Consider the following 27,956-nt stretch of genomic DNA (forward strand, 5'->3'; position numbering starts at 1 on the left):
ATTCTCTTTAATAAACTGAGCGACTGTGGCACTGATGCCTACACAGTTGAATGGGTCAAAAATTGGCTGATGGGGCACACCCAGAGAGTGGTGGTAGACAGGTCATACTCAACCTGGCAGGATGTGAACAGTGGGGTCCCCCAGGGCTCGGTCCTGGGGCCTACACTGTTCAACATCTTCATCAGCGACTTGGACAAGGGGGTGGAAAACACGTTGTCCAAGTTTTCCAATGACACCAAGATGTGGGGAGAGGTAGGCATGCTCGAAGGGAGACAGAGGCTGCAATTAGACTTAGATAGACTATAGAAGTGGGCGGATGGTAATAGGATGGGCTTCAATGTAGATAAATGCAGGGTGCTGCACCTGGGGAGAAGGAATCCACAACATACATACAAGCTAGGGAGCTCCCCCCTTCTGAGCACAGAAGCGGAAAGGGATCTTGGAGTCATTATTGACTCCAAGATGAACATGAGCCACCAATGCCAGACCGCAGTCAGCAAAGCCAACCGCAGCTTGTCATGCATCCAAAGATGTATCTCAAGCCGATCCAGAGAGGTGATACTCCCCCTCTACACAACATTGGTTCAGCCTGAATTGGAGCACTGAGTCCAGTTCTGGGCACCACACTTTAAGAAGGATGTGGCCTGCCTTGAGAGGGTTCAGAGGAGGGCCACCCGCTTGGTTGGAGGGCAACAGGGCAGGCCTTATGAGGAGAGGCTGAGGGACCTGAACCTGTTTAGCCTCAGCAAGTGGAGGCTGAGGGGGGATTTGGTGGCTGCCTACAAACTCGTTAGGGGAGATCAGCAGCAAATAGGAAGGGTCCTATTCCCCCCAGCAGCACCTGGGGTGATGAGGAACAATGGCCAGAAGCTGCTGGAGAACAGGTTCAGGTTAGAGATTAGGAGGCACTATTTCACTGTCAGGATAGCCAGAATCTGGAACCAACTTCCTAGGGAAGTGGTCCTCGCTCCTACCTTGGGTAAATTCAGAAAGAGGTTAGATGAACACCTGTCTGGGGTCATGTGATCCCAGCGTGTGCTCCAACCAGTGGTGGGGGGTTAGACTAGATGATCTATTCAGGTCCCTTCTGATCCCTAACTACTATGAAACTATGAAGGGGATTGTTAGCTGGCAGGTGTGCTGTGGGGGAAATGCAGACCGCTCAGTTTCCCCTCGTCCCTATAGAACCAGGCCAGGACAGTCAGGGGACCTAATTATATACACATGTATTTACATTAACTTATAACAAAGGAAAGGAACATGGATATAAACATATGTACAATATATAAATATATATTTATAAGATATCTAAACCAGTAACATAAACAATAACCTCTGGGTAAATGACATAAAACCTTGCACCAGTGCTCCAGATACAGTTAAGTCACAGGTAAGTATCTGATCTGAAACAGATAAACCCCAAAGATAAACTCAATCCCGAGGGAAAACTCCAATGCCCTTGGGATTTTCCCAAGCCCTACAAAGAAGCTGGTAACTTTAGGGGGGCCCTCTCAGTGGGACCCCCCCTTTCAGAAGCCCTTAACTAACTGGGGGGGACTCCCCCTCCCCTGTGGGAATCTTTTCCCCACAACTCATGGCTCCCAGGCCTGGAAGGTGGCCCTCACCCTATGCACCAGGCTGCTCTTTTGCCTGCAGTGGGCTTTGGGGGGGGGGGGGGGGAGGGGGCGGGTCGCTGTCCTCTGGAACAGGGCTCTGCTATGCAGGGCTTCTGGGGCCTCTGGCTTGGCCCCGTCTGCTGGCTCAGTAGCCCGATCACCATCTGGCTTTCTGGACTCAACCTTTTGCTATGGGTCGGAGGTCTGGGCTGCCTCGTGCAGCACCAGGCTCGGTCCGCTCCCAGACCCTCTGTCCAGTGCCTCCTGCATCAAGCTCCCAGCCTCATTCCAGGGGTTGAGGACCTGAGCCACCCAAGTGCTCCAAAGGTCCTACTCCATGCACTGTCCTGTGCACTGTGTCTCTGGGCTCATCCCAGAGGTTGCAGACCCTAGCTGCCCCACACAGCTCCCAGGGTCTGGACACTGTGTGCCGTGCTGCACACCGAGAGCCTAGCTGCTGGAGCCGTCTGTTATTCCCTGCTGATGGAAGTCTTCGGGGGCCCTTCTGGGCTACTGCTTCACCCTGCTGAGCAGCTCTCCTCAGCTCTTCCAAGCCCTGCTCTTCTCTCTTCTCTGTCCCGGATATGTTCTCCTCATGCTGGGCACACAGCTCCTTGTGTATGCTTCAGGGCTCCGCCCCTGAAGTCTTCGGGACTTGAGCGTTGCAGTCTTCAATCAGGTTGGGGTGGGGGGGGGACTCCTTTCCCCTTCCCCTCAGGAAAGGGGTGTGACTTAAATCCTCTTGCTGCCTCCTGATTGGTGGATGAGCTCCACTAATCAAAACAGCAAGATTCCAAGCCTGGGACTGAACCCAAGCTCCAAAAGGCAAGCCTGCTACACAAGTATAAGACAGGGGCCAAGGGGTGGACATGATTAGCAGGCATGCAACAAGACAATGCCATCAGGAAAATGCGTTGGTGTCACAGCAAACCAGCTCCCTAATGTACTGTGTATTTCACTTATATACTCATTATCAAACAAGAAACTACTCTGCTTAACTGCACAACACAATACCAATCCCAATTTGTTGCCTATTTTTGTCCATTACAATGAATACTGGTTATCTGCATAGTGGTTAAATACATAAACCCCTTAAGTACATCTTTCAGTCACATTTTATGATCCAGTCATACTTTGTGATTTAACTGCACACTGGTTAGCTCCACAGTAAATATAACCAACAACTTTGTAACTAACTATTCTTGAAAGCCTTAAAGAATCTTACTACGGGTTTTAGGAAACCACAAGGTTTTTGAACCATCTAGAAACTAAGACAGGCCTATTTTTTTATACAGGTACGGCTGGGATGATATAGTTTGAGGTTGGACTAGATGACTTCTTGAGGTCCCTTCCAACCCTAATTTTCTATGATTCTATCTGATACAAACTTCCCACAGTGGTTAGAGGGAGGCCACTAACTGTATAACAATTTAATTCTTGAAAAATATATATGAAAAACAGGCATGGGAGTGCAGGTCAAAAGTTAATAATTAGAGTTTCAAGAGGAAACACTAAGCAGAGAATACCAGATGAAAGCATCTACTGCCCCTCAAACATATCTAAGGAGTCTGTTGATGCCATACAGTGAAACTCTGCCTGAAAACCTGCATGGGTAAGTGAAAGGAAGACAGCCCCACAGTTAGCTGGATTCCCCCCAGAAGACACCAATACAGAAAGACACACAGAGGAAATCATGTACAACTAGAGCAGCAGTCAGCAACTGTTTTAGGCTACAAGCTGTAGTGACCCAGCTCAGCAGATGGGCACTGCTGCTTCTCCTGTGGCAACATAGTGAAAGCAACTGCAGCTGAAACTCCCCACCAGTGAACACCTCCAAACCCCATCTCTGTGGGTCAGATGAAATGGCTCTGAGGACTGAATCCAGCGACAGAGGTAGCTAGGTAGGCAGGTTTCCAACCCCTGGACTAGAAGGTAGAATCAAACTCATATAAAAAGCCAAAGAGAACTGCCAGGAAACATGTACACTAGAATTATTCACTTCTGGAAGGGGAACACACCTATTATACAATGCAGTTGGCCAACTCTGCCAGTCTTTTGAATCTGGGAGACTCAATTGGGACAATTAGGTGGAATGCTCTTAGTCAAACTGGAATTAATGTAAGGGCTTTGTTACATTTTATGCTGTGAATCACACACATGGTGATCAGTGTTAGTGCTAGCTTGGAATTTGGAGCAGTCACACCCCTAGTCTAGAAACCTTCTGTGAGTGCCCCACACCTGCACAAGTATTTAACCACTATGCAGATAACCAGTATTCATTGTAATAAACAAATGTAAGAGATCCTGGGATACTGGAGGACTTCAACTTGGGCAGCACCTCTGTAGGGAGTGTCCATACTTTAATGGAACAGGAACTGAATAGTGCACATCAGAAATAATCCTGCCCTGGAGAGGTGCAACTTTGAGCCACATTACAAGGACTTAAAACCACATTAAGGTGTTACTGTGCAGACAATTCAGGGATTAAGAACTTCAGGAGGCGCCCAAAATTAACATGTAACAAGGCTCTAAAAGATACTTCTCAGCACTGAAGATGGGTGTGTAGACCAGTGTACCAAGCAATTCTCTGGGGAGAAGAAAATACACTCTTCAGCAAAATAGAGAGGGTGACCCAATTCCCAAAGATTTATTTTTTAGCTGGTAGAGGAAAAGTAACTGCTGCCAAAGGCACTTCCCCTCAGCTTTCATCTTCACCCTGATCACTCATGTGATAAGCAGGGCTCTGCGTATATGTATGCACACACAGATTTTGTGCTGTGTTTCTCACCTTGACCTGAGGTGATTAGTGTCTAATAATTACCAAACATCAATGTATGAATTTCTCTCCAACCTGAGAAAACTTCAAATTGAAGGAAGAGGTAGGAAACAAGCGCTGAAGGAAACTAAAACAGTTAAAAATAAATATATTTTCTAAAGGAAACAGCATCAAAAGTAGCAAAATACTCATACTCAAGAAAGGGCAGAAAAATCACTGCAGTTACGTGGAACCTTAATATTTACTTCCAACCCCCAAAAGTGAAAAAGATCAATCAGCAAGCACATCACAGAAACAAAGGCAAAGGCCTGAATTTGATAAAATTGCAACTGTTCTTTTAAGCTAAAAATTAAATCACCTTTATTGCAGCACAAAGGGATTTATCTAAGCAAATAACTGAAACACTTTGCCCGTGTACACTTATGTGGGAGCTCTCAAACTGAGGTGCATTCCAAGTAAGAAAACACAGATGAAAAGCTAATTGAGGAACCACACACACTCAATGTTACAATATTTAGTGCAAATGGTAGAACAAAGACTAAACATGATGGGAACGTGGCCACAAAGAGATGTCTAGGGAAAATGTGTGGGATGATTGCACCTGGAGTAATTATTTTACTTTTATTTTCATTGTCTGGGCAGAGACCTCCTCCTCATTTTTCTCCACAACACTAATGGAATCTTCAGGATCTTGGACTCAATATTCTGCCATTTATTTTCCAAGTGTGGAATCAACTTAATACTGTTCTCTGGAATTTAAACCAAAACATTGGCCTCATTTTAACAAGGTCCTTAAGTATTCCAGCTGGCTGCACCTTTGACTCCTCCTCAGTCGTTCTACACAAACCCTTCAGGTCTTGGGCTGAAATCCCAAATCTATGAACAGCTTCCATTCCTTGGCAGAGACCCCACAAGTAACTGTCTCCTTTTCTATGATTCTGGAGAATCGGGTGCTAAGGGGAAGGAGTCTCATTCATCTCTCCACTCCTCCCTGCCAACTCCTCCCTCCAGAAATCCTTTGTCTCAATTTCTCAGACTTCCTTGTCTTAGTTCTCTCTTGAGGGTTTACAAATTGCCCTCCCTCTCTTCACTAAGCTTGCCCAGCAAGCTCAACAGGGGATCAGAGGGAGGACCTCAAAGTGAAGGTTTTGTACTGAAATGCCTAGCTAAAGCCATTTTATCCTCTCCTATCCATATGCATAATTCTTCAATTAACCCCAGAAGTTCATATAATAAATATCTTGACAACAGTCTGACATACACATACAACACACAAAACTTATAAACTGAAACACGTAAGCAATCCCAAAGTAATGACACTATAAAAGTTATACATATACTTCACCACCTGGCTAAATTAGGGTGACGTGCCCCAACAGGCTGAAGATGCCATTATGAAAAAAAATATAAAGATGTTTTTTGCTATATGAAAAAAAATAAGTGAAAGCACCAAGAACTCTGGCTGCAAATCACCCTGAGGCTAATTACAGATAATCAAAAGGCCCCCAGCTGATTCAATCTTTGCAGGTTTCTCTAAATGGCATAGATTGAGCTAAATCAGTTAAGTCAGATGCATCCAACCAGGTTTATCTTAAACCAGTTTGGAGCATTTTGAAAGTGGTTTAAGTACACTGAACTTCTGTTCTGTTACAGGTTTAAACTGGTCTCTGATGACTTAAACTGGTTTTTGTGTAACTTCTGTCCCTAGCCCGAGTGTCTGACTTTCAGATGTTCTACGCACTAAAACTTTACGGAGAAATTTAAAACAGCTAATAATGTTGAATTGCTGGTAGTCATGAAAGAAAATGCCCCATAACTGGTTGGCTGCCTGAAAGGGAGTGATGCCTCAGCATCAGAAGAACACACAGTGGAACTCAAGACAATGACTGTGTCACTACCTTTGCATTCAAGTGCCATTGCTACTGTAATCAAGGCAACTTATTTTTTTTGAACAGTGTCAGTTTGCTACTCTGGAGTGCCAAAACAATACATCCACTATACATGTTCATATAAGAACTAAAAAAGAGAAGTTGTCCAGGTTTTCTCCCTCTCAGTCTTCCATTCTTCTCAACTTACAGTAGGTTACCAGAAGTATTTTATTTGAAGCCATGGAATGCCATTTCTTTAAACGGATACTGTTAGATTACAGAAGCAGAATTTTTTTGGAAATATCTTTTACTGGACCAACTGTATAGTTGAGTGAGATATTAGACAAGCTTTCAGACCTAGGTCTATGACACTAGTTTTGTGTAATATATGTATATCAAAGAGAGAGAGAATGTATCATCTCATGTAGCATCAGCTTTCAGTTTGCAGGGCCCTTCAAACACACTAGGACAATTTTTTTCTTTTTAACAAGAGAGTTTACCTTTTGAAAAGGTAAATTTGCCAAAACATGAACGTCAATAGAGGAATTCAAGGGCACTGTAACTACTTTTAATTCAATTTTGGAAATTGACTAGGTGACCACATCCTTTAAAATTGTTTTCTTAGACATAAGTAGCAAGCTGGCAGCCATATTTTGAAATTACACCATCTCTATCTCACATGTCAGTTATGTCCAATGTATTGTGGATGCTATCTTTTTATATATACTATATATTTAAAAATTAAGCTTAAAATCCTGCTTTGCAAGCAGCTAACCAGCCATCTGACCACATAGCTAACTGGCATTTCCTTTTACTTCAGACAAAGTAGATGATCGCTTCAAAATCATAACACAATATACTGGCATGGCAGATATAGAGTTGCATGCAACAAACTTATATCTCCCCATTTGTCTGCTCTTCCCTTCAGCTTGATGTTTCTACAAAACTAGCTGTATCAATGCTAAAAAATAAGATTGCCCAAGACCACTTTTCTTCTTCTCAATAGCTCAGGAAGTCGTTTTCTCTGCCTTTGGCTGCTCAAGACCCCTTCCTTGCTTCTAGACTGTCTTGATTACCATGCTCACTCAAACACTCAGGAGACTCTCAATACTATGTTTGCTAATTATAATCACATCACTAATTCAGATACAGGGGGAGTGTTTTGTAGAAAGAGTTGGAAACCCAAACATCCACAGCCCTGCAGTAACAGCCTGGCAAGATCTTCTGTAGAAGGCAGGGTAGTAGTCTATAAGGTGCAAATCCACCCTGCCTTCTATTTGACTTCTGAATAACACAGCTAAGTATGTCCCTTTGCTCTAGATTTTCCATGGATACATGCTCTCTAACCAGTAACAAAACCCTCCATGTCAATACTGACCTACCTATGCCTAATTATAGCTGGTACGGTTCCTTAATATCATATCAGAAATAAATAAGTTGCTAGTGTTTCCATGGGGAAATGAGCAGAGACAAAGGAGGCCTGAAAAAGAGCTTAACTTTTTATGCTAGCTATTCACCTGCCAATGAAAAGAGCGCTTTAGACTCATAGTCAGTTGAGCACTAACCCTGTGTGCATATGCACACAAGAACATGCATTTAGTGTTGATCCAGGGGGTAACAGCAACTGAAATCTAGTCACACACAGGCCAAAGAGCAATAGAAAGGCCACAGGCACTATTTATAAATATATGTATGAAAAGTTCACTTATGATAAAATATAAAATGCAGAAATCTAACTCTAGTAGTTGTAAAAGGGTGGTCAGGAACAAAAAACAACAATCGAACTACACTGTTCATTTTAAACATATTCCAAGAATTGTACTTAGCATAGGAATAATAATAATAATAATCCCTTTTCATTTTAAAAGAAATACTCACTGACTGGCACTAGTAAAACATTCAAAACTGCTGCATAATCTTAATCAGACTAAAAGCACTTAGCTTCATCTAAAATCCTAGCTACATATTTGAGGTTTACAATAATTAGAATTAAATAATAGTCTTAAGCGTCTTGTTTCTTGTTTGAGTCCATAATTTGTGCTTTATTACACTGTTTAGTTTTCATTTGCAGTATATGGGACTTGAAGCAAATAGTAGGATTAGTTTCACAGTTTCCAGTTTGCCCTGAATGAAGAGGTGGTGCACAATGGTAATGGCCTAAGAGCAGTGTAGATGAGATTGTGAGCCAGCTACAACCCCTAGGCTTTGCTTCTCCCCTCACTCCAAGAAAGAAAAGAAAGCTTATTTCCCCATGTTCACCAACCTAGCTATGCTAGACATTATGTTGGGGGGGAGGCATGAGGGGAGGAAGATGGGAAGATGATCTAGGTTTTTCCACATCTGCCCTTCTATTTTTGGTTGTGATCAATGGTATGGTAGCCTGCTCAGGGTCCTTATGCTCCCTCACTTCTCCAAGTGTGTAATCTACGCAGCTGCTAAATTATCAAGAGCTAGCAAGAAAAGCATTAAAGAAAAAAGTCTAAGCATAATGAGAGTACAGCAACAAGCGTTAAAGACTGAAATAAGATAAGAACATGGCTATTTTTCAATATCCTGATGTCATATTCGATTACCTAAGTGTTTGTCAATGAAAAGCCAAGGATAAATTGGATACAGTTTGAGAGTCAACTACTCTACAGTAAATGTTCTCTCTTTTGTTAATCAGTGATACAATGTTTGACTTACCAACCTTTGGAATTTTGCTGTATTTTAAGCAAGGGGCAAATGACACCAATTTCTCCATAGCTAATTATTTGAGAACAAAAAATGCATTGCGTAGTTTAAAGGGGTACCTTCATAACAAACAACACTACAGCGAAAGCTTTTCACACTGCTTACTCATCTTTCAATAGAGCCAAAGACAACTCTTGAGTTCACTTTACACTAAAAACTTAGGATACATACAGACATTCAGGGAGGTTAGATTGAGTTAACAACAGCCACCTGATCTAAGGTAAATTGGGATGGGGGAGGCTAGTGGAGTGGTTTGGCAGGATCAAGGGGCAAGCAGAGTCCATGTGCAGCTTGGAGAGATGGGCAGAGCTAGTGTGCATTAGAAATGGACACCTTATCTAACTTAGTTTGCCCATAACCCTCAGAGGGTTATCGTAGATTGTGTCCAGTGAGACCAATCTAGCTGAACTTCTGTACAGTTCCCAGTGCAGCCCCAGGTGTGGGAATGTCAAGTGGTTGGCCCCAGCCCTGGGGCTGCTCTTTTCCTACCCAGACCCCCTGGCACTGGGGTATTTCTAGCCTCCCAGCTTGTCACTCTTCCTCCAGATGTACAATCCCTCTCCCCACACCTCTCAGGAACCAGCCAGCCATCCCTCCCCTCACCCACCAAGAGCTACCAAACCCCTCATTCTAGAAGCTGCTCTGGGTGCTGGTTTTACCAGGATCCACAGGGGGGCTCTTCCTCCAAGACCAGGGGCTATTTTAGCCCCCCAATCTCCCCCAAACCCTAGACAAACTACCCCCCAAGCAAACCTATCCCCCTGATCTTGCTAGCCCCTCCCCACACCCCAACTTACTTCAATCAGCTCCCAGCACTGGCAGATGCTGGTAAAACCAGCACCCAGAGCAGCTTCTAGAATGAGGGGTTTGGTAGCTCTGGGTGGGTGAGGGGAGGGATGGCTGGCTGGTTCCTGAGAGGTGTGGGGAGAGGGATTGTACATCTGGAGGAAGAGTGACAAGCTGGGAGGCTAGAAATACCCCAGTGCCAGGGGGTCTGGGTAGGAAAAGAGCAGCCCCAGGGCTGGGGCCAGCCACTTGGCATTCCCACACCTGGGGCTGCACTGGGAACTGTACAGAAGTTCAGCTAGATTGGTCTCACTGGACACAATCTATGATAACCCTCTGAGGGTTATCTTAGATTGGGTCAGACATTTTTAAATTGTTTAAATTTCCTGAACTTCTATACAGTTCATACTTAATTCCCTAGGTCAATCTAACTGCAAAGTCTACACCAAGGGCAAACTAAGTTAGATAAGGTGTCCATTTCTAATGCAATCTAACCTCCTGGAACATCTGTACTTAGCCTTAGGGCATCTTTACATGTGCTTTGGGATAGGGGTGGTGTGCTTTAATTAGAGTGGCTCCTGTTTGATAAGCTTTAGTTAAAGCACCCCATTTTGAAGCGTGGCGTTGCTGAACACACAACACCGAGGCTGCTGAAGCGTGCTAATTAATGAGTCTGCTCTGACACGTGCTACTTAGAACGTGTCGATGCAGGCCTCCGGCATGTGTATAGGTGCCATTAGTGTCTAATCCACTCTTACATACAGTATGCTCATAATCCAGATTCAAATGGACTCAGCAGAAGTCAGGAAGGAAGAATGATAATTCTGATAGTCTGTTCTGTTTTTTTCTTAAGTGGGAAGGGGCAGAACTGTTCAGATTTTTTCCATAATATTTACCCTTCCTGAACATGGCATTTAGTTCCAAATCTGTATTGCTCTAGGTCTACCCCACAACCTTCTTTTTAACAGTGCATGTTATTGTTACAGAAATATGCCCATAGCAAAGGTTTGGCCAAACATAGTAGTCTTTAGAGGGGTCAGCAGGATAGCATTTATTTTCCTTTACTTTTATATTTATAAACATGTCAACTAACCATCTCCAGGTATATGCACAAAAATATATTTAATGCCATTATACAAGAAGCTGCATGTCACTGCTCCCATATTTCACATCCAATTCCACATCATGGACAAATGGTTAAAATGCACTCTGTAGAGGACATTATGTTTGTATATGGGGTGAAGGGAAAGTTTTAAAAACAGAGAGAGAATACAACACGCTTCAAATATTTTTAAAGCCTGGGCTATCCAGGGAGCAGTTTTGCATAATAAACCAGACTCTGCAGTAATGCTTTTAACAGTTAATACCCATGATTATTTAAGAAAAGAAATTAAGATTAGAAAGAGCTTAATGTTTTGCTTGAAAATGCAAAAGCCACAGTAGTAGTAGTTAGCTATTGTTTAAGTTGACCCTGAATGCAAATACATGTGCTGAGAGTCAATTTTCCATATACAAGCCACCACCTATTTATTCTCCTTTCCGTTAGATTTGGCTTTATTTTGACTATTAAATAGAGGCTCAGTCTTTATGCACTTAAAGCTCTTACCGAAGTCAATGGAAGCTTTACAAGTATAAGGAATACAGGGCTGAGCTTCTTTACTTGGAAGACTATTACAATTTCTCAGTTGCATCTTCTGTGTGGCTATTTGTAAATTGCTGCCCTGGGTACAGAAAAAGATGTGGCTAATGCCAGAAATTCTAAAGCATCTGGGACAGACTAATTCTTTGGGCCAGTATTTAAGATAAGGGAAGTTTAGGATCTACATGACTAACCTGAGGTGATGGCACTGCACCTCCTCTGAATGGGGTTAAATAATGGTGATCAAACTTTGCTATGACTTGCTTTACTTCTCCCATCCGCACAGAGGCACCAGGCCTTGCAAATAAACCCAGATGTCTGCTATGTCCCCACATCAATACAGACCACATCATCACTGGACCTAATAACATGGAGCACAACATGCAAGGTTCATTCATCTACAACTATACCAGCATCATATATGTCATCACCTGTTTACAATGCCCATCTACTGTCTACATCGGACAGACAGGGCCATCTCTATGTGTAAGAAAGAATGAACACTGATCTAACATCAGCTGCAAAAGGACACAAAAGCCTGTGGCAAAACACTTCAACCTTCCTGGTGGGTTTTTGGTTGTAGCCGTGTTGGTCTAAGAACACAGGCAGGCAAGGTTCTTTGGGTAGATGTGATATCTTTTATTAGAACAACTGAGTAGCTGGCAAAAAGTTCTTTGGAAGCTTTCAGGCACCTTCCCGGACACTCCAGCGCTGACTTCAGGATTGCTGTTCACAGGCAGAACATTTTTTTAAAGTCTAAATGGGAAACTGCAGAGCAAGAAATCATTCACAAACTGAACTGTGTTAAGTATAGTTTAAACATAGACTAAAGATTCTTCTTGCATTGCTTTGATTAGCTTTTGTGACCCCTTAGTTTATACGGGTTTATTTGTTTGCTTCTCTCTCCTAGCACTGCCCCTTCCCCGCTACCTATCTTATTTAGTCTATGAAGGTGTAAATGTCCCCAGCCTTCTGCCTGACTTAAGGCTAACACAGCTAACTACCTCTCCTTGCTTTACCTATGACTAAGTCACCAGCAGAAATTCTGTACCACCAATTAAACCCCATCCACAAAATTACACATCAGAAAAAGAAACAAATGGAAAGCTAATAGATCAAATAAAAGTGTGTTTTTTGCTTTCTATAAGTGAATTTAGCTAACTTAAAAGTTGCACGGATAATAAAACAATTCAATCTGTAAACTAAAATAGGATTTATAGCATATGGTAGGGGAACACAGTGTGGATAAAGTTAATGGTTTCCGTTATTTTTTTTTAACTATTTAAATACACTTGTTTAAAAAAATTAACCTATTTAAAACAATGGCAACCTATATACAGAACTAACCTTATCATCATCCATACATTAATAAAATAACATTAAGCAGTACAGATTTTACAATTACAGTTTAGAGAAAGGCATCAGTGGCTAAAAACTTGGAACAAGTTTGCTGAAGATGAACTAGCTTTTGACAGCAGTAGCCCTCTCTGCAGGTGCTTAATAGTTTATTCAACTAATTCAGTTCAGTGACTAGACCATCCCAAGTCAAGAAACTGGCTTAGGTGGTGAAACGGCAGGAAAATATTTCCTCTTCAAATCAGTAAAAAATAGGTTTCTTAACTTAAAACCTTGAAATACATGATGGCCAGAAACAAATTCAATTAATTACAGATTAATTATAGATAATCCCCTGGTTTAGAAAAGCAAATAAAACCAAAAATGTCTCTTTTCCTTTGGGTAACCAGTATATTTAAGGTAGTTCTTTCTGCTCATTAAGTAAAACTTTAAAATGCTAAATTCCAATTGTTATCCAAATGCAGCTTGACATATACAAGTACCAAAAAACCTGTATAATTAGAAAATGTACTTATAATTTTACCTGACAATTTTTTTAAAAGAACCTGAATAAATTTAAGCTAAGCTAAAAATGCTTACATAAGCTTGCATAGATACAGCAAAGCCTCCTGCTTCACAAAACTGCCAAATTGATTGTGTAGGCTACCTCTAATTGCAAATCAACAAGTTTTAATAGCTACTAACTAAAGAAAAAAAATCTAAAAAGTGGAAATTCAGAGTAAAATCTGTGTACTCACTCTGCAGTGTCCATAGTAGCCCAAGAGAATGAAAGTCACAATTTATGGTGTTTGCTATTTTGAGGGCACCATAGAAGTTAACAAAAGCAACAATGAGTTACAGTCCTAGCTCTTCCCTCCCTCTGACACTGATCCCTACTGCTTATAGATTGGGCAAAAGACTACAGGCTGCCTCCACTACTAGGGTTTGTTCAGGTAAGGGGAATTACAAGAAACAACAGCAACCATAGGTAACATATCCCTCAACACAGAAAATATCCACATGCTTATCTGATGCATTTCTGCCTTGTCCCTTGCCATTCAGCTTCTATAGTTAAAGAGGCAGGTGAATATTAACTCAGAAAGGGAAGCAGAGGATCACAGGCTTGTTCAGTGTGGAGGCTGGGCAGCATGAACTGAATGAGGCCCACATTAAACACTGAAAATACTATTTTACAATTGCTTCTTTCACTGTGCATCAGAATACTCACGTTGAATAAGAAAAAAATGATGCACATTTTAATTACTCGCTGTACCATAACAGCCAGATGAAGAGGAAGGAAAAAGTTATGGCTTCCTATGCTATTTTCACTCTTGGCATATCCTGACTTTTGAGTGCACCACTTTGCAAACTCAACTTTCTTACGATTGTTTTTTGTATAGGATACACAGGGCAGTTGCTTAACTGAAAGCTTAGATAGAAAGAGCTTACTGCCAAAGCTGTTATCCCTACTCAGTTCTCTATCTAGTATACAATAACATTCTTTGTAAGGGGGAGGAGGGGAAGAAGTGGGAAAGGGAGGATACAGTACTAGCTGCCTATTAACCTTATAAATCCTTTATTCTCATAGCACAATGAATACAATGCAACAGTGTATTTAGTTTTGCTTCTGGATCAGGAGCTGCTTTAAGGAAGAGAAGAAAAAGAAACAGAGTAATAGATTTAATTTTCATTCAAACTTTTTATGAAGTTTAGAAAAATATTGAAAAACCTCCATGCACAGCTGTTTACTGTAAGGAAACACAAATACAAGCAATACTTGTGTTAGCCAACTCCAAAAAGGATACCACTGCAAGGTGATCAATAGTATATGTCATTGTTTCAAAGAGTAAACAGGTCACACATGGTAAATATCCATGATTTTCTTTTCATCCCCCTAAATCCACAAGCAACTATTCCAGGATGAATTAAACCACCTATGCTACCCTAAACTGCTTATGCTGCTAAGTAGAAATATTCCCTGAAGTCAGGAACTTCCCACAAATTTATAAGTATTTCCATCATACTTTCACAGTTTGTCAATCCTTTGTTACATTTTTGTTTTAGAATTATTTGTAAATGTTTAATGGAAGGAAAAATTGTTTGGGGATCACTACTCAACTCCAGGTAAAAACTATTGCCCCTTTGTTTCCATGGCAATATAAGGCACACAAAAGGTGCATACAAATGTGTCTGACTTCTCCTCAGAGGTTTTATTACTAGGAAACCCAACACCCCCTCACTGAAAAGAAGTTTTCATGGTTTAAAAAGAGATAATTAGAAAAAAGACCATACATGTTTTATGGCTGGATATAAATGAAATACTTAATGCCCAATTGTTGACATCTCTACAGCTGTCCTCTAATGACTATAAAATCACTGTGAAAGAATTCCTAAAGATAAATTAATAGAGTGTTAATTTAATTTTAGGGGATAGGGGAGACATGATGGGGAGAGAAGAGAATGGAAGCACTTAGCTGCAACACAAATAATTTCTCCACTGTTACGCATGGTAGAATATGGACAATGGACAATACTCCAGTAGACCCCACTTTGCTAAACTATAACTGGTGCTATTTAGTCTAATTATTGCATACACATTTCTTGAAAACTCAAGTTCTAATACCACTTTCTAATTGAGGCCACTACTTTTGGGCATGACCAGAGAGTCATAGTAAACCTTGACAACTTGTTTTTAACCCACTACCTATCTGATCTTTACAAAAGGTCATGGCCTTTCTATAAAGCATACAGAAATCTTTCAAACACATTCTTTGTCTAAGATGAAAATCGAACATAAGCAACAGTGAAGGAAGTTACAGCAGTCAATGCAAGAAGAGATGAAAACATGAAAGAATGTCTGCTGAAGTGGAGATGTCCATAAACAGCCGATGTAGCAATAGGGTGATTTATTTAGATATGAGAAAAAAATCAGACTGACACACACCAAGCAGGCAAATGGAAGGGGTGTCAACACCAGAAATACCCACTGGACACATCTATACATATGCCCAACTGCACAGTTGTTACTGCACAGTTGTTTAGTACTTGCTTTACCCAAGTACTTTAGCTAAAGCAAGTACTAAATGATTGAGCAGTAACCACCTTCACGATTCATGCCTGCCAACGCTACATCACTGTAGCAATGAGCTATGTCACTGTAGCTCATCACTACGGCGACATAGCATCTTGTGTAGATGCACCCAGTGTGTATATATACACAGACTTAAGTGACAGGTATGTTGTACAATTACATAAATGACTGAAATCAATTCTACCATAGATTATTAATTTCATCACTGAGACCTGCTGGTTTACATAAGATTTCCTGAACAAGTTTAGATATAAAACTGAGGATGGCATACAAGTCTTCATGCATTTTTCAAAACTTCTCCTGCCAACTTAAAATTTAGACACACCCTCCAATTTCCTAATGTCTAAGTCACGCTGATCATTATTAGTGGCAAATGAAAGCATTACAAGCTATTACAAAATTACCATTTAGTATAAAAAGCTGACAGAAATAAGTTTTAAAACTATATGTAAAAGCCATGTTCCTAAGAAAAGCCAACATTGTAGCTGTTAAAGCAGCTCTGGTCTTGCTTAATATTCTCACCCAGTGGAGGAGAGCAGGATCCTACATTACCAGACAGACTAGAATTGGATGCCAAAATCTCAGGTGCACTTTAAACCTATTTACTTGCTGGTTCAAGCATACCAGCAAGCAGTGACAATACTATGTCCCCGAGCAGCTCTTGAAACTTGAGTGAACTGGGTTTTATACTTCTGAGATGCATGAAAATTATTGCTTGTTGTTAAATCTGGGTGATTTCAGGAATTACCTGCTGCTCATAGATTTCTCCTCTTGTTTTGTGTACCTATGCTACACAGATTTTTCATGCCATCCTCCTAAACAACTCATTTTTACCCAACCCCTATCTCCAGTACCACCCTCTGTCCAGCCAGGTCAATGCTCCAGACCACCACCATGAACAAACATTTTAACAATTTCACTAGTGTTCTTAAAAACAAAAAGTGCATCCATAATCAGTGGGCCGCATCAGCGCTTACATTACACGGGGAAGGAAAGCACAATCACTTGTCCAAGCCCTTCCGGTCTCACAAACACATACATGTGTGCCAGTCCTGTAAAGGGGAAAATGAGGAAACACCCTTGACCCCTAGAGAGTGATCACAGCAGGGAAGGAAGCAAAGAGAATGGAGAGATGCATTTCCCCCACCCAAGGTTTAATGACAAGAAATGTACACTGTCACCTTCCCCCTGCCATACCCATAAGCTTAGGGGGCATAGCAGAAGAGTTACACCCCACTTTCTCAACCATCTAGGCATTAGAAAAGGAAAATATAATAGGAATCCAAACCATGGCATTCCACAGTATTAACTGGCTAGCCTGTCTACCTCATGTGGCAGAAAAAATCCTAAAAGCAAACAGGTTAGCTGCACTGACAGTATTTAATCTTGTTATTGTATCATAGTAGCAGAGCACTGCCTACTCTTCTTATGATATGAAAGAGATTGTAGCCACTTCCAAAACAACCCTCTAGCTTTAGCTTCAGCTCCAAAGTTCTAGCCAGATTTTCCATTCAGCTTCCTATTACCTACCCAACTCTTTAAAAAAAAAAAAAACCCATACCATTTCTTGTCATTTTCATTCTGTCATTGTTTAAAGCTACATAAAGATACAAAAGGTAAAAGAAAACATTTAATTTCAGACTTGCTATTCACTGCTATGGATTTGTAGGAGATGGGAAATAAAGCACTTTTCAATAAATCTCACATCATTTACACATGAAGTACCTAATTATGTTGAAAATGCAATTACACACATTTAAACAGATGATTGTGACTTCAGGCCTGTCCAGTCTTTTAGCTCTTCTTTTAACAATGTAGATTTTTCAGTTTCAAACTTTAAAGGCTGGAAGTACATGGAAGTTGGAATCTGTCTACAAATAGTCTGAGCTTTATGGATAACTGATGTGTGTGTACTTAGTGCTTTTAAGAAAGAAATGAGGAAAGACTGATATTTCACAGGCAAGCATTTTGATGTATTCCAGGTACAGTTTCATAGTTGTTAACACAAAATACCCATCAGTATTTGATATTAGAAAAACAATCAGATGTAATCTTGAGGCCTGGTATTTTATAAATCCGAAAGAAAGATAAAGGAATTTACGTTATTTACATATCAGAAATCTTACTTATTAACACAAACTTTTAAAAAAGTCAGGCCTCTGGTAATGAGCCATGGGACTCTTCAGCCTGGAGAAGCGAAGGCTCAGGGGGACTTGATGGCAGCCTATAAGTACATAAGAGATGTGCATCAGGAACTGCGAAAACATCTGTACACCAGGGCATCCCAAGGGAAAACAAGGTCCAAAGGTCACAAACTCCTGGAAGACTCTTTTAGGCTGAACATAAGGAAAAACTTCTTTATTATCCAAGTCCCCAAGTGGGGCTAACAGAAACCTGGTGGGATTCATCCCACGACTGGGCGGTACATATTGAGGGCTATAGATTGTACAGAAAGGACAGGTCGGGGAAGAAAGGGGGGTGGGGAGGGTTGCACTTTATGTCAGTGAGCAATATACATCAACCCTCATCAAGACAGAATCCAAGGTTGAGGAAGTAGAAGGATTGTGGGTTAGGCTACATGGGGGGCAAGGAGAAAGGGATTTGGTGGTAGGGGTCTGCTACAGACCCCCACACCAACCGGAAGAAATAGATGCAGGGCTCCTGAGGCAACTCTCGGAGACCATAAAAGCTAAAGAGGCGGTAGTCATGGGGGACCTAAACTACCCGGACATCTGCTGGGAGACGCAGACAGCAAAGTCCCACCGCTCACGCAGGTTTCTAACCTGTGTACAGGACCTCCACCTGACACAGGAGGTACAGGATCCCACTAGGGGGAATTCCATACTGGATCTGGTATTGGCAACAGGGGATGACATGGTAGGGGACCTCCAGACCGGTAGCCATTTGGGAGACAGTGATCACCTAATAATAGAATTCAACATAAGATGTCGAGTGGGTAAGGTAACTAGTAGGGTGAAAGTGCTAGACTTTAGGAAAGCTGATCTCAATGAACTCAGGCGATTAGTCAAGGATGCACTGCAGAGTAGGAGTTTTGAAGGGATGGGAGCCCAAGAAGGGTGGCTGTGCCTTAAGGAAACAATCCTTCGGGCACAAAGCAAGACGATCCCCGAGCGAGGCAAAAGAGGGAAAGGGGCCAGGAGGCTTCCATGGCTGACCAGAGAAATCCAGGGCAGCCTAAGGGCCAAAAGGGGAGCACATAAAAAGTGGAAACAAGGTGAGATCACTAAAGATGAATATACCTCCTCTGCTCGTGCTTGTAGGGAGGCAGTTAGACGGGCCAAAGCTACCATGGAGCTGAGGATGGCAACCCAAGTAAAAGACAACAAGAAATTGTTTTTTAGATATATTGGGAGTAAAAGGAAGGCCCAGGGAGGAATAGGACCCCTGCTAAATGGGCAGAAACAATTGGTGACAGATAGGGGGGACAAGGCTGAACTCCTCAACGAGTTCTTTGCCTCAGTGTTCCTAAGTGAGGGGCACGACAAGTCTCTCACTGGGATTGTAGAAAGGCAGCAGCAAGGCGCCAGACTTCCATGCGTAGATCCTGAGATGGTGCAGAGTCACTTGGAAGAACTGGATGCCTTTAAGTCGGCAGGCCCGGATGAGCTCCATCCGAGGGTGCTGAAGGCACTGGCCGACATCATTGCAGAGCCACTGGCGGGAATATTCGAACGCTCGTGGTGCATGGGCCAAGTCCCGGAGGACTGGAAAAGGGCTAACGTGGTCCCCATTTTCAAAAAGGGGAGGAAGGAGGACCCGGGCAACTATAGGCCAGTCAGTCTCACCTCCATCCTTGGTAAAGTCTTTGAAAAAATTATCAAGGCTCACATTTGTGAGAGCCCAGCAGGGCAAATTATGCTGAGGGGAAATCAGCACGGGATTGTGGCGGGCAGATCGTGCCTGACCAATCTAGTCTCTTTCTATGACCAGGTTAAGAAACGCCTGGACACAGGAGGATGGGTGGATGTCGTATACTTAGACTTCAGGAAGGCCTTTGATACGGTATCCCACCCCATACTGGTGAACAAATTAAGAGGCTGTGATGTGGATGACTACACAGTCCGGTGGGTGGCAAATTGGCTAGAGGGCCACACCCAGAGAGTCGTGGTGGATGGGTCGGTCTCGACCTGGAAGGGTGTGGGCAGTGGGGGCCCGCAGGGCTCGGTCCTTGGACCGATACTCTTTAATGTCTTCATCAGTGACTTGGACGAGGGAGTGAAATGTACTCTGTCCAAGTTTGCAGATGACACAAAGCTATGGGGAGGTGTGGACACGCCGGAGGGCAGGGAACAGCTGCAGGCAGACCTGGATAGGTTGGACAAGTGGGCAGAAAACAACAGGATGTAGTTCAACAAGGAGAAATGCAAAGTGCTGCACCTAGGGAGGAAAAATGTTCAGCACACCTACAGCCTAGGGAATGACCTGCTGGGTGGCACAGAGGTGGAAAGGGATCTTGGAGTCCTAGTGGACTCCAAGATGAACATGAGCCGGCAGTGTGACGAAGCCATCAGAAAAGCCAATGGCACTTTATCGTGCATCAGCAGATGCATGACGAATAGGTCCAAGGAGGTGATACTTCCCCTCTATCAGGCGTTGGTCAGACCGCAGTTGGAGTACTGCGTGCAATTCTGGGTGCCGCAATTCAAGAGGGATGCGGATAACCTGGAGAGGGTCCAGAGAAGGGCCACTGGTGTGGTTAAGGGCCTGCAGACCAAGCCCTACGAGGAGAGACTAGAGAAACTGGACCTTTTCAGCCTCCGCAAGAGAAGGTTGAGAGGCAACCTTGTGGCTGCCTTTAAGTTCATCACGGGGGCACAGAAGGGAATTGGTGAGGATTTATTCACCAAGGCGCCCCCGGGGGTTACAAGAAACAATGGCCACAAGCTAGCAGAGAGCAGATTTAGATTGGACATTAGGAAGAAATTCTTCACAGTTCGAGTGGCCAAGGTCTGGAACGGGCTCCCAAGGGAGGTGGTGCTCTCCCCTACCCTGGGGGTCTTCAAGAGGAGGTTAGATGAGCATCTAGCTGGGGTCATCTAGACCCAGCACTCTTTCCTGCTTATGCAGGGGGTCGGACTTGATGATCTATTGAGGTCCCTTCCGACCCTAACATCTATGAATCTATGAATCCCCAGGGCCTGGAATAGACTCCCCCCAGAAGTGGTGTAAGCACATATTCTGAACGCTTTTAAGAAACACTTGGATGCCTATCTTACTGGGATCATTTGACCCCAGCTGACTTCCTGCCCCTTGAGCAGGGGGCTGGACCCAATAATCGTGCAAGGTCCCTTCCAGCCATAATGTCTATATAATCTATGAAATTTATGAAATGTTAATTTAGTCACATGATTGCGATCTGAAAAAATTTATCCCAGATTCCTTGCCCTTCCCCCCCACAAAAACAAACAAACCCAAATCATACATCTAGCCATGCCAGATGTGTTGGAGGCAGGATTGCCAACTCTGAGTCTATTCCAGGAGGTTTCCAGAACAGCAACGTGCCCACAACATACAACACAAATGTACCCGCATGCTTGTGTATATCAGTTATAGATTCTGGTGGAAGGATTTTATGTCCGGAAGGCAAGTGAACATTACTATTACATTTAAAAAACCTACTGGACTACTGTATAAATGGGATTCAACATTTAATATGTATTTTAATGAATGCCCTATCATTTATCTCCAGGGTGAAACTCAGCAGTCTCCTGGAGATTTACATCTAATTCCTCGAGACTCCAGGGCAATCCTGGAGGGTTGGCAACCTTGGTTGGAGGAGTCGCACTTTTGGGGATGCAGGATAAAGTCTGCCACACCTCCATTGAATGAACACGTAGTTCACAACACCCAGATGTTTAAAGGAGGCCACAGAAAGTGTGGCATCATGGACTGGTCACCAGTGCCAGGCTTTCTGACATGCCCCTTCAACTTGCCAGTGCCTAGGGAACCTAGGATCTAGATCCAGATAGCAAGCTCCATGCACATTGGCAAGTTTATAGCCCTATTATGCAGGCTGGCATGGGGCTACACCATGTGGGTTTACAGGATGTACCCAGCAGGGCTAGCCAGGGTTTACCCAGCAGGACTAGCGTGTTGGCTCAAGTTTTCAGCCTTGCCCTAAGCGCAGGCTACTTGGCAAGGCTGGAAACATGTTGCGACAGGAAAAGGGGGAAGGAGTCCATTTGCTCCCTGCCCCCAATGTCTTTAAAAGTTCCACAATTCAGCCTGCATGCAGGACTCTGGGCAAGGTTTCACATGCCACACAAATTAAATTAAAATTAAAGCAGAATGCAAACCAGCTACAAAGGGTGTTTCTCAATGGTTTGCTATTTTGTGGCACATAAAGTTGACTGAAGTTCAAGTTACATCATGCAATTTAACAAATCAACTGCACAATAAATGTAACATCTGTCATTGTCCTCAGATTTCCATGTTTTAAACAGAATTCCATGTCCTGTTTGAATTTCATTTTTTATTCTACATTTATTAATCATAGGATAATGTTTAGTAGCCCTTTGCACAATGAAGACTGAGGAATGTTATAGACACCACCTGCTCAATAGACAAACCTGCTATGTGGATTCCAGACGTGTCAAGATAAAATAAGAAACCACCCCTCTACAAGACACATTAACCTCTAATCTAATCTTATTCAGGCCATGATTCTCACCCAGGTGCCCCACTTGCTTTAACCTACTGGAGCCACAAAGCCTATACAAGATACCATATCAAATGGCATAACCTCCGCACATACCTCCAATGGGCAGGTGAGAACAATGAATTGGCACATTTTTTAAAAAATTTGAGATGTAAACAGTTAGCAACCTTGCTGAATCTCCTGTTTCTCTTTGTTAACTAGTGGCATTTAAGGCAATTCTTATTTCAGTTCCCAGCCTGACATAAACCCACTGCTTGCCAAATTTCTCCCACCCTTTTTGAAGGGTTTAAAGGGTAGGAAACAATTCCCCTAACAAAAGAGGCCTTCCTACACTCTTCTCAGGTCACCATTTCATTGGCTTGGCCAGAAGAAATACTGCCCTGTGTAGAAAGAGGGCTTATCAATTAACTTAATCCCAAGGGAAATTACCCTGGGTTTAGTCCTCAGAATAGTTTAGATGATTTGCCATGTTTGAAAAAGTTTAATTTAAAAATACAGACTGAGGAGTATGAAAATCAGACCGCTAAAGACCTCTTCACACGGTATCATTCAAACTTTTCAGACAGAGAGACTCTCTTTCTCGGTATTCGTACAAGTGGGCAGTGAGACATTCATAGGACAAAAAAGCCAAATAAAAATCTCAGATTTTATTTATGTAATTAATTTTAAAAAAGGAAATTGAAGTTTTTTTCTTGTCAGCCAAACTGTATGGGAAAAGCAAGAAACTATCTTATTTTTCAAAAGATACACAACTTCAGTCATGACAACATCACTCCAATTCTGTAAGCTATTCTAGGAAACCACTTTTATAAAATTCAAATGATAAAGTTTTGTACCAGGAAAACAGCAATTTGTTTCCCAGCCAATCATCTTAACCATGGAACACCAATACAATCTTTGCATCTGTAAACCAAACCCTCAGTCTTGATCTTTCCTTTGTAAGTGAAATTGTGCCTACAGGTTGCAAATTACACATCCGCATTTTAGTTCCTAGATCCTTCATCACTCTCTCAATATGAATTTAAGAGTCCAAGTGTAACCCCTTGTCTATGTTAAATACTGCAAACATTTGTGTTGCATGTGCAATCCAACAAAGTGCTCTTTTTTTAAGAAACTTAGAAAGACACATTAATTCCTAGACTGCAGACTGAAATATTGCATGAATGCAACTTTTTCCCTTCAGGGACAGCACCATTACTTACATCTTCATTCATCAAAACATGACAGACTTACCAATTACTATTTCAAATACCATTTTTGCTCTACTGCAAGAGAAGTTCACTCCTAGCTTAATCCTTTTGTTTTTCTACAATAGAAATGCCTATGCTGGCACAAATACAGTCAAGGCACCAAACGTGTGGAACAGCACATAAACATAGCAGACACTGTCCAAGATTTTTTATAAACTATTTTTCTAGCCTACTAGTAGGGCAATTAGAGGTCAGTTCTTACTACTAGTGCCAGTATTCACATTTACAAATATTGTTAGGAGGATCTAAAAACTTATCAGTCCTCAGAAGCCCCCATTAATTTTGTTGTGAGGTTCTGACAAGTGGACACAAAGGATGGGTGGAAGAAAACTAACCTGGGCAAGATGTTTCAAGTAAAATAGACATTTTAAATAACTCTTTAAAATCACTCTTTAGAGAGGGAATACATTAGAAATTTGATTCTATTGCATTTATCTCCAGCATTTTCAATCCATGTTTGAACTTAAATAATTGAACACCCTTACTAACTAATAATTTAAGAACAATCACTTGTATTTACGGAATAGCATGTTATCTATTTACTTTCTGTTCAGGTAAAAGTTTTGAGAATTTAAAAACTGTTTCTAGTCCTCTGAAACAGTAAGAATTACTAAAATGATACGGGGAAAGTGCAATATCAACATTCAGCATTCATAAAGAGGCGTCTACTGTTTAGCCTATACAAAATGACTGATAGCCAAGTTCAACATAAACTTTGCATTTCTTGTAATGTTTAATTAAGCACACAGAAAAAATGCATTTATTTGATCTGTACATTATAAAATTTGTCATATACAATGCACTCCAGTGCATGAGAAGGAACAGGCAGAAAGTTTAGGCCATTAAACATTTAGGTTTGTTTTGTACACATTCATTTAACTGGTTTGGGAACCCTGTGATTCCTCAACAGCTAAAGCATGTCATATGCACACCTCGTAGTACAGCTAAACCTGTAATCAATAGAATCAATTGATATTGCAGAGTTTTACAATCTAGCTGTTATTGCTCAGCACCAGTGTGGCTAAATACAGAGATGTGGGCAACTTAGGGAATGATTGCAACTTAGGGAAATGCATTGAAATTGTATCTGTGATCAGGAAAGTGAGCCTGGTGAAAAGAATCTGCTGAATCTGGATGGAGACACCTGCACTGTATAAAGCAGGGGTGGGCAATTATTTTGGGCAGAAGGCTGCTTACTGAGTTTCGGCAAGCCGTCAAGGGCCGCAGGACAGGCAGCCCAGGGCCGATTAATATTAATTTTCTAAATTTTTTAGAGGCCCCGCAGGCTGGATAAAATGGCCTACCAGGCTGCATCCGGCCCCCAGGCCGCATTTTACCCACCCCTGGTAGATTAACCAAAGTGTGTGTGTATATATATTCACACTAGTCACATCTCTAAAATGCCACATCTGTGCTGAGCAATAACAGCTAGATTGTAAAACTTTGCAGTACCCATTGATTCTATTTTACAGGTTAAGTTGTATCACAAGATGTGCATATGACATGCTTTAGCTGTTGAGAAATCACAGGGATGCCAAACTAGTTAAATGAATGGGAACAAAATAACCTTAAATGTTTAATGACTTAAATTTTCTGCCTATTCCTTTTTATGCTCTGCAATGCGTTGAGCATGAAAACAAATTGTACAATATGTGTATCAAATAATTATGTCTTGTGTGAGCTGAAACATTATGGGGAAATGCAAACTTTGTGCTGAACTTGGCTATCAGTCAGTTAGTACCTGCTGAGAAACTCCTTATGGATCTTGATGTCGTTGTTGCAGTCTCATTTTAGTAGGTGTTAAAGTTTTAGTGGAGTACAAATCAATTCCAAGGCCTGGGATTAAAAGAGCAGTGCATACACACTGTCCGGGAGGTAATCCAAGTTTAACCAGTCATCTTTCCAGCCTGGTTCCCTAACAAAGCCACAAAAGCTTGTGCTATATGTGTGTGTCTGTATCTAGATAGATAGATGGGTATACATCTATATATCTATACACATCTATCTATCCATCTCTAGATATAGCTATGCATAGACATCTATCTATAAATCTATACACATCTATCAATAGATTGATCTCTACAGCTATACATCTACCTATCTAGATAGAAGTATAGGTATCTGTATCTATAGACAGACATCTAGAGAGATCTAGATACACATATACATCTATCGATACCTATATCAAAACAGAGCTATAGATTTATCTGTCTGTCTACACCTATATCTATAGATAGCCATGCATATACACGTATCTGGGGGAGTATTTTGGCCGGGGACCCGGGCTGAAAGCCGCCTGCCTGAGCTCGGATCCCCTCCGGGAGCACAGCGTTTGATGCCGGCGCACAGGGGAAAGCTGCTGCGTTTCGTGGGGAGGCAGGAGGCGGCTCCAGGCTCCCGCTCGCCCCTTCTGATGGCGGGGGGCTCCGGCTGCCCGCCTTGGCAGGGCCACATGCGGCGGGGGCCAGGAGGGGCCGGAGCCCGGCTCGCTCGGGGCGCGACTCGGCGCGGAGTGCCCCCCCTGCGGGCGGGTCCCGCGCGGCCCGGGCTGCCCGCACCTACCCAGGCACTGGATGCGGAAGCCGGCGGGGGGCTTGAGGGCGCGGCGCGCCCAGCCCTCGCGCAGCACCCCCAGGTGCTCCTCCTTGCCCTGCACGAGCAGCACCTGCTCGTCGATCCAGCCCAGGAAGAAGGTCTCGGCCACGGCCGCCGTCACGCGCCGGTTCCAGAAGTGCTGCATGTTTTCCTGCTTGAAGTCGGCGAAGACCTCGTAGCCGATGCGGCGGCGCCCGGGCCCCCCCTCGGCCGCCGGCTGCCGCGCGGGCCCGGGCTCGCCGGGGCTCAGCACGATGGCCAGGGAGTGCGGCGCGATCTGCAGGCACTTCTCCATCTTCCGCGGCATCGCGGCGGCCGCCTCCCCGGGGCGCGCGGCTCCGGCTCCGGCTGCCGCTCCCGCCGCCTCCTCCCCGGCCGCGCCCCGCCGGCGCATCTCGGGGCGGCTCCCGCCCGGCGGAGCCCCGGGGCGTTCAGCCACCGCCACCGCCCGGCCCCTTTGCTCCTCCTCCTCCTCCTCCTCCTGCCCCACGGCCGCGGGATCCCGCCGCTCGCCCACGGCCCGGCGAGCGCGCTTGGCAGACAAGAGGCTCCCGGCTTCTCCCCCTTGAGCCCTGGCTTGGGGGTTTCCCTCAGGGCGGAGAGCCCAGCCCGCCCATTCCCCGTGCCTGGTACTTCGGGCTCGCTTCCCTCGGAGCAGCTCCGAGCAGACTTTTGTAAATCGAGCCAGGTGCTCCTCTTGCACAGAGGTCTTCCCTCTTCACTGAGTTAAATGAGAGAGTCCTGAGGTTTTTTAGAGGGCAGAGCCTTCACAATTGCTCCCAAAGCCAGTAGGTGCCTCCAGTGCCAAACCCAGACTCCTGGCACCCCGGGCCAACTTCTAGTATCCCCGCCCCCCCCCCCCCTTGCCAGAGATAACGATAATAATAACTGAACAACGGGGGGGGGGATACCATTTTTATAAATGTTAATAGACAATGAATAAAAAGATGTGACAAAAAAAAAAAAGAAAATCAAATGTTCCTGTCACATGTTTTTATATAAACTCCAGTCTGTGGCATTTTTTTGTTGCAGAAGTCTTTATCACATCTGTAGTATCGATGTCTTTAAATAGTTTGTTCGCAATTGATAACATTGCCAGTCCTGTATATGCACAGTATTAAAACTTTTTTTTTTTTTTTGCAATTGTAATTTTTATTTTTTTTATTTTCAGGCCCCCTTTCTGTCACCTGGTTCATCCATTTATTTCACTTCAGGTGAGGCCTGAAGGCAGGGCTGTCCTGGGGGAGGGAGGGTGCAAATCGAGGCAACTGCTTTGGCAACATGCTTTGGGGGACCCCACGGTCAGTGCCATGTAGGCTCCACCGCTGCCAAGAGCCCCCAGCTCTGCCACCACCACTGACTGCCAAGCACCCCCACTCTGCCCGCTCCAGCTGCTGGCCCCTCCGCCCCAGACCCCGCACAGCCTGATATGCCCAGGGCCCCACGCACCCCTAGGGACGGCTTTGCCCTAGGTCAGCACCACCAAACCCAGATGTCCTCACTTCTAGTCCAGAATTTTACCACAACACCTTTCCTCTCCCAGCTTCCCAGCTCTGATACAACAGTTGAAAATACTCAAGGGGGGTGT

At 43.3% G+C, this 27,956-nt stretch overlaps 1 protein-coding gene across 1 annotated transcript in view; it reads right to left on the reverse strand.

Annotated features, from left to right (window-relative positions):
• Positions 1-26,690, reverse strand: part of STOX2 (storkhead box 2) — a 249,839-nt gene extending 223,149 nt beyond the window's left edge. The window contains exon 1 of the mRNA XM_019481340.2: positions 26,336-26,690. Within this exon, the coding sequence (XP_019336885.1) occupies positions 26,336-26,675 (340 nt within the window). The 5' untranslated portion in view covers positions 26,676-26,690. The remainder of the gene's footprint in view (positions 1-26,335) is intronic.
• Positions 26,691-27,956: the final 1,266 nt, after the last annotated feature.

This window comes from Alligator mississippiensis, chromosome 2 (genome assembly GCF_030867095.1).
Source record: "Alligator mississippiensis isolate rAllMis1 chromosome 2, rAllMis1, whole genome shotgun sequence".
NCBI classification, from domain to species: Eukaryota; Metazoa; Chordata; order Crocodylia; family Alligatoridae; genus Alligator; species Alligator mississippiensis.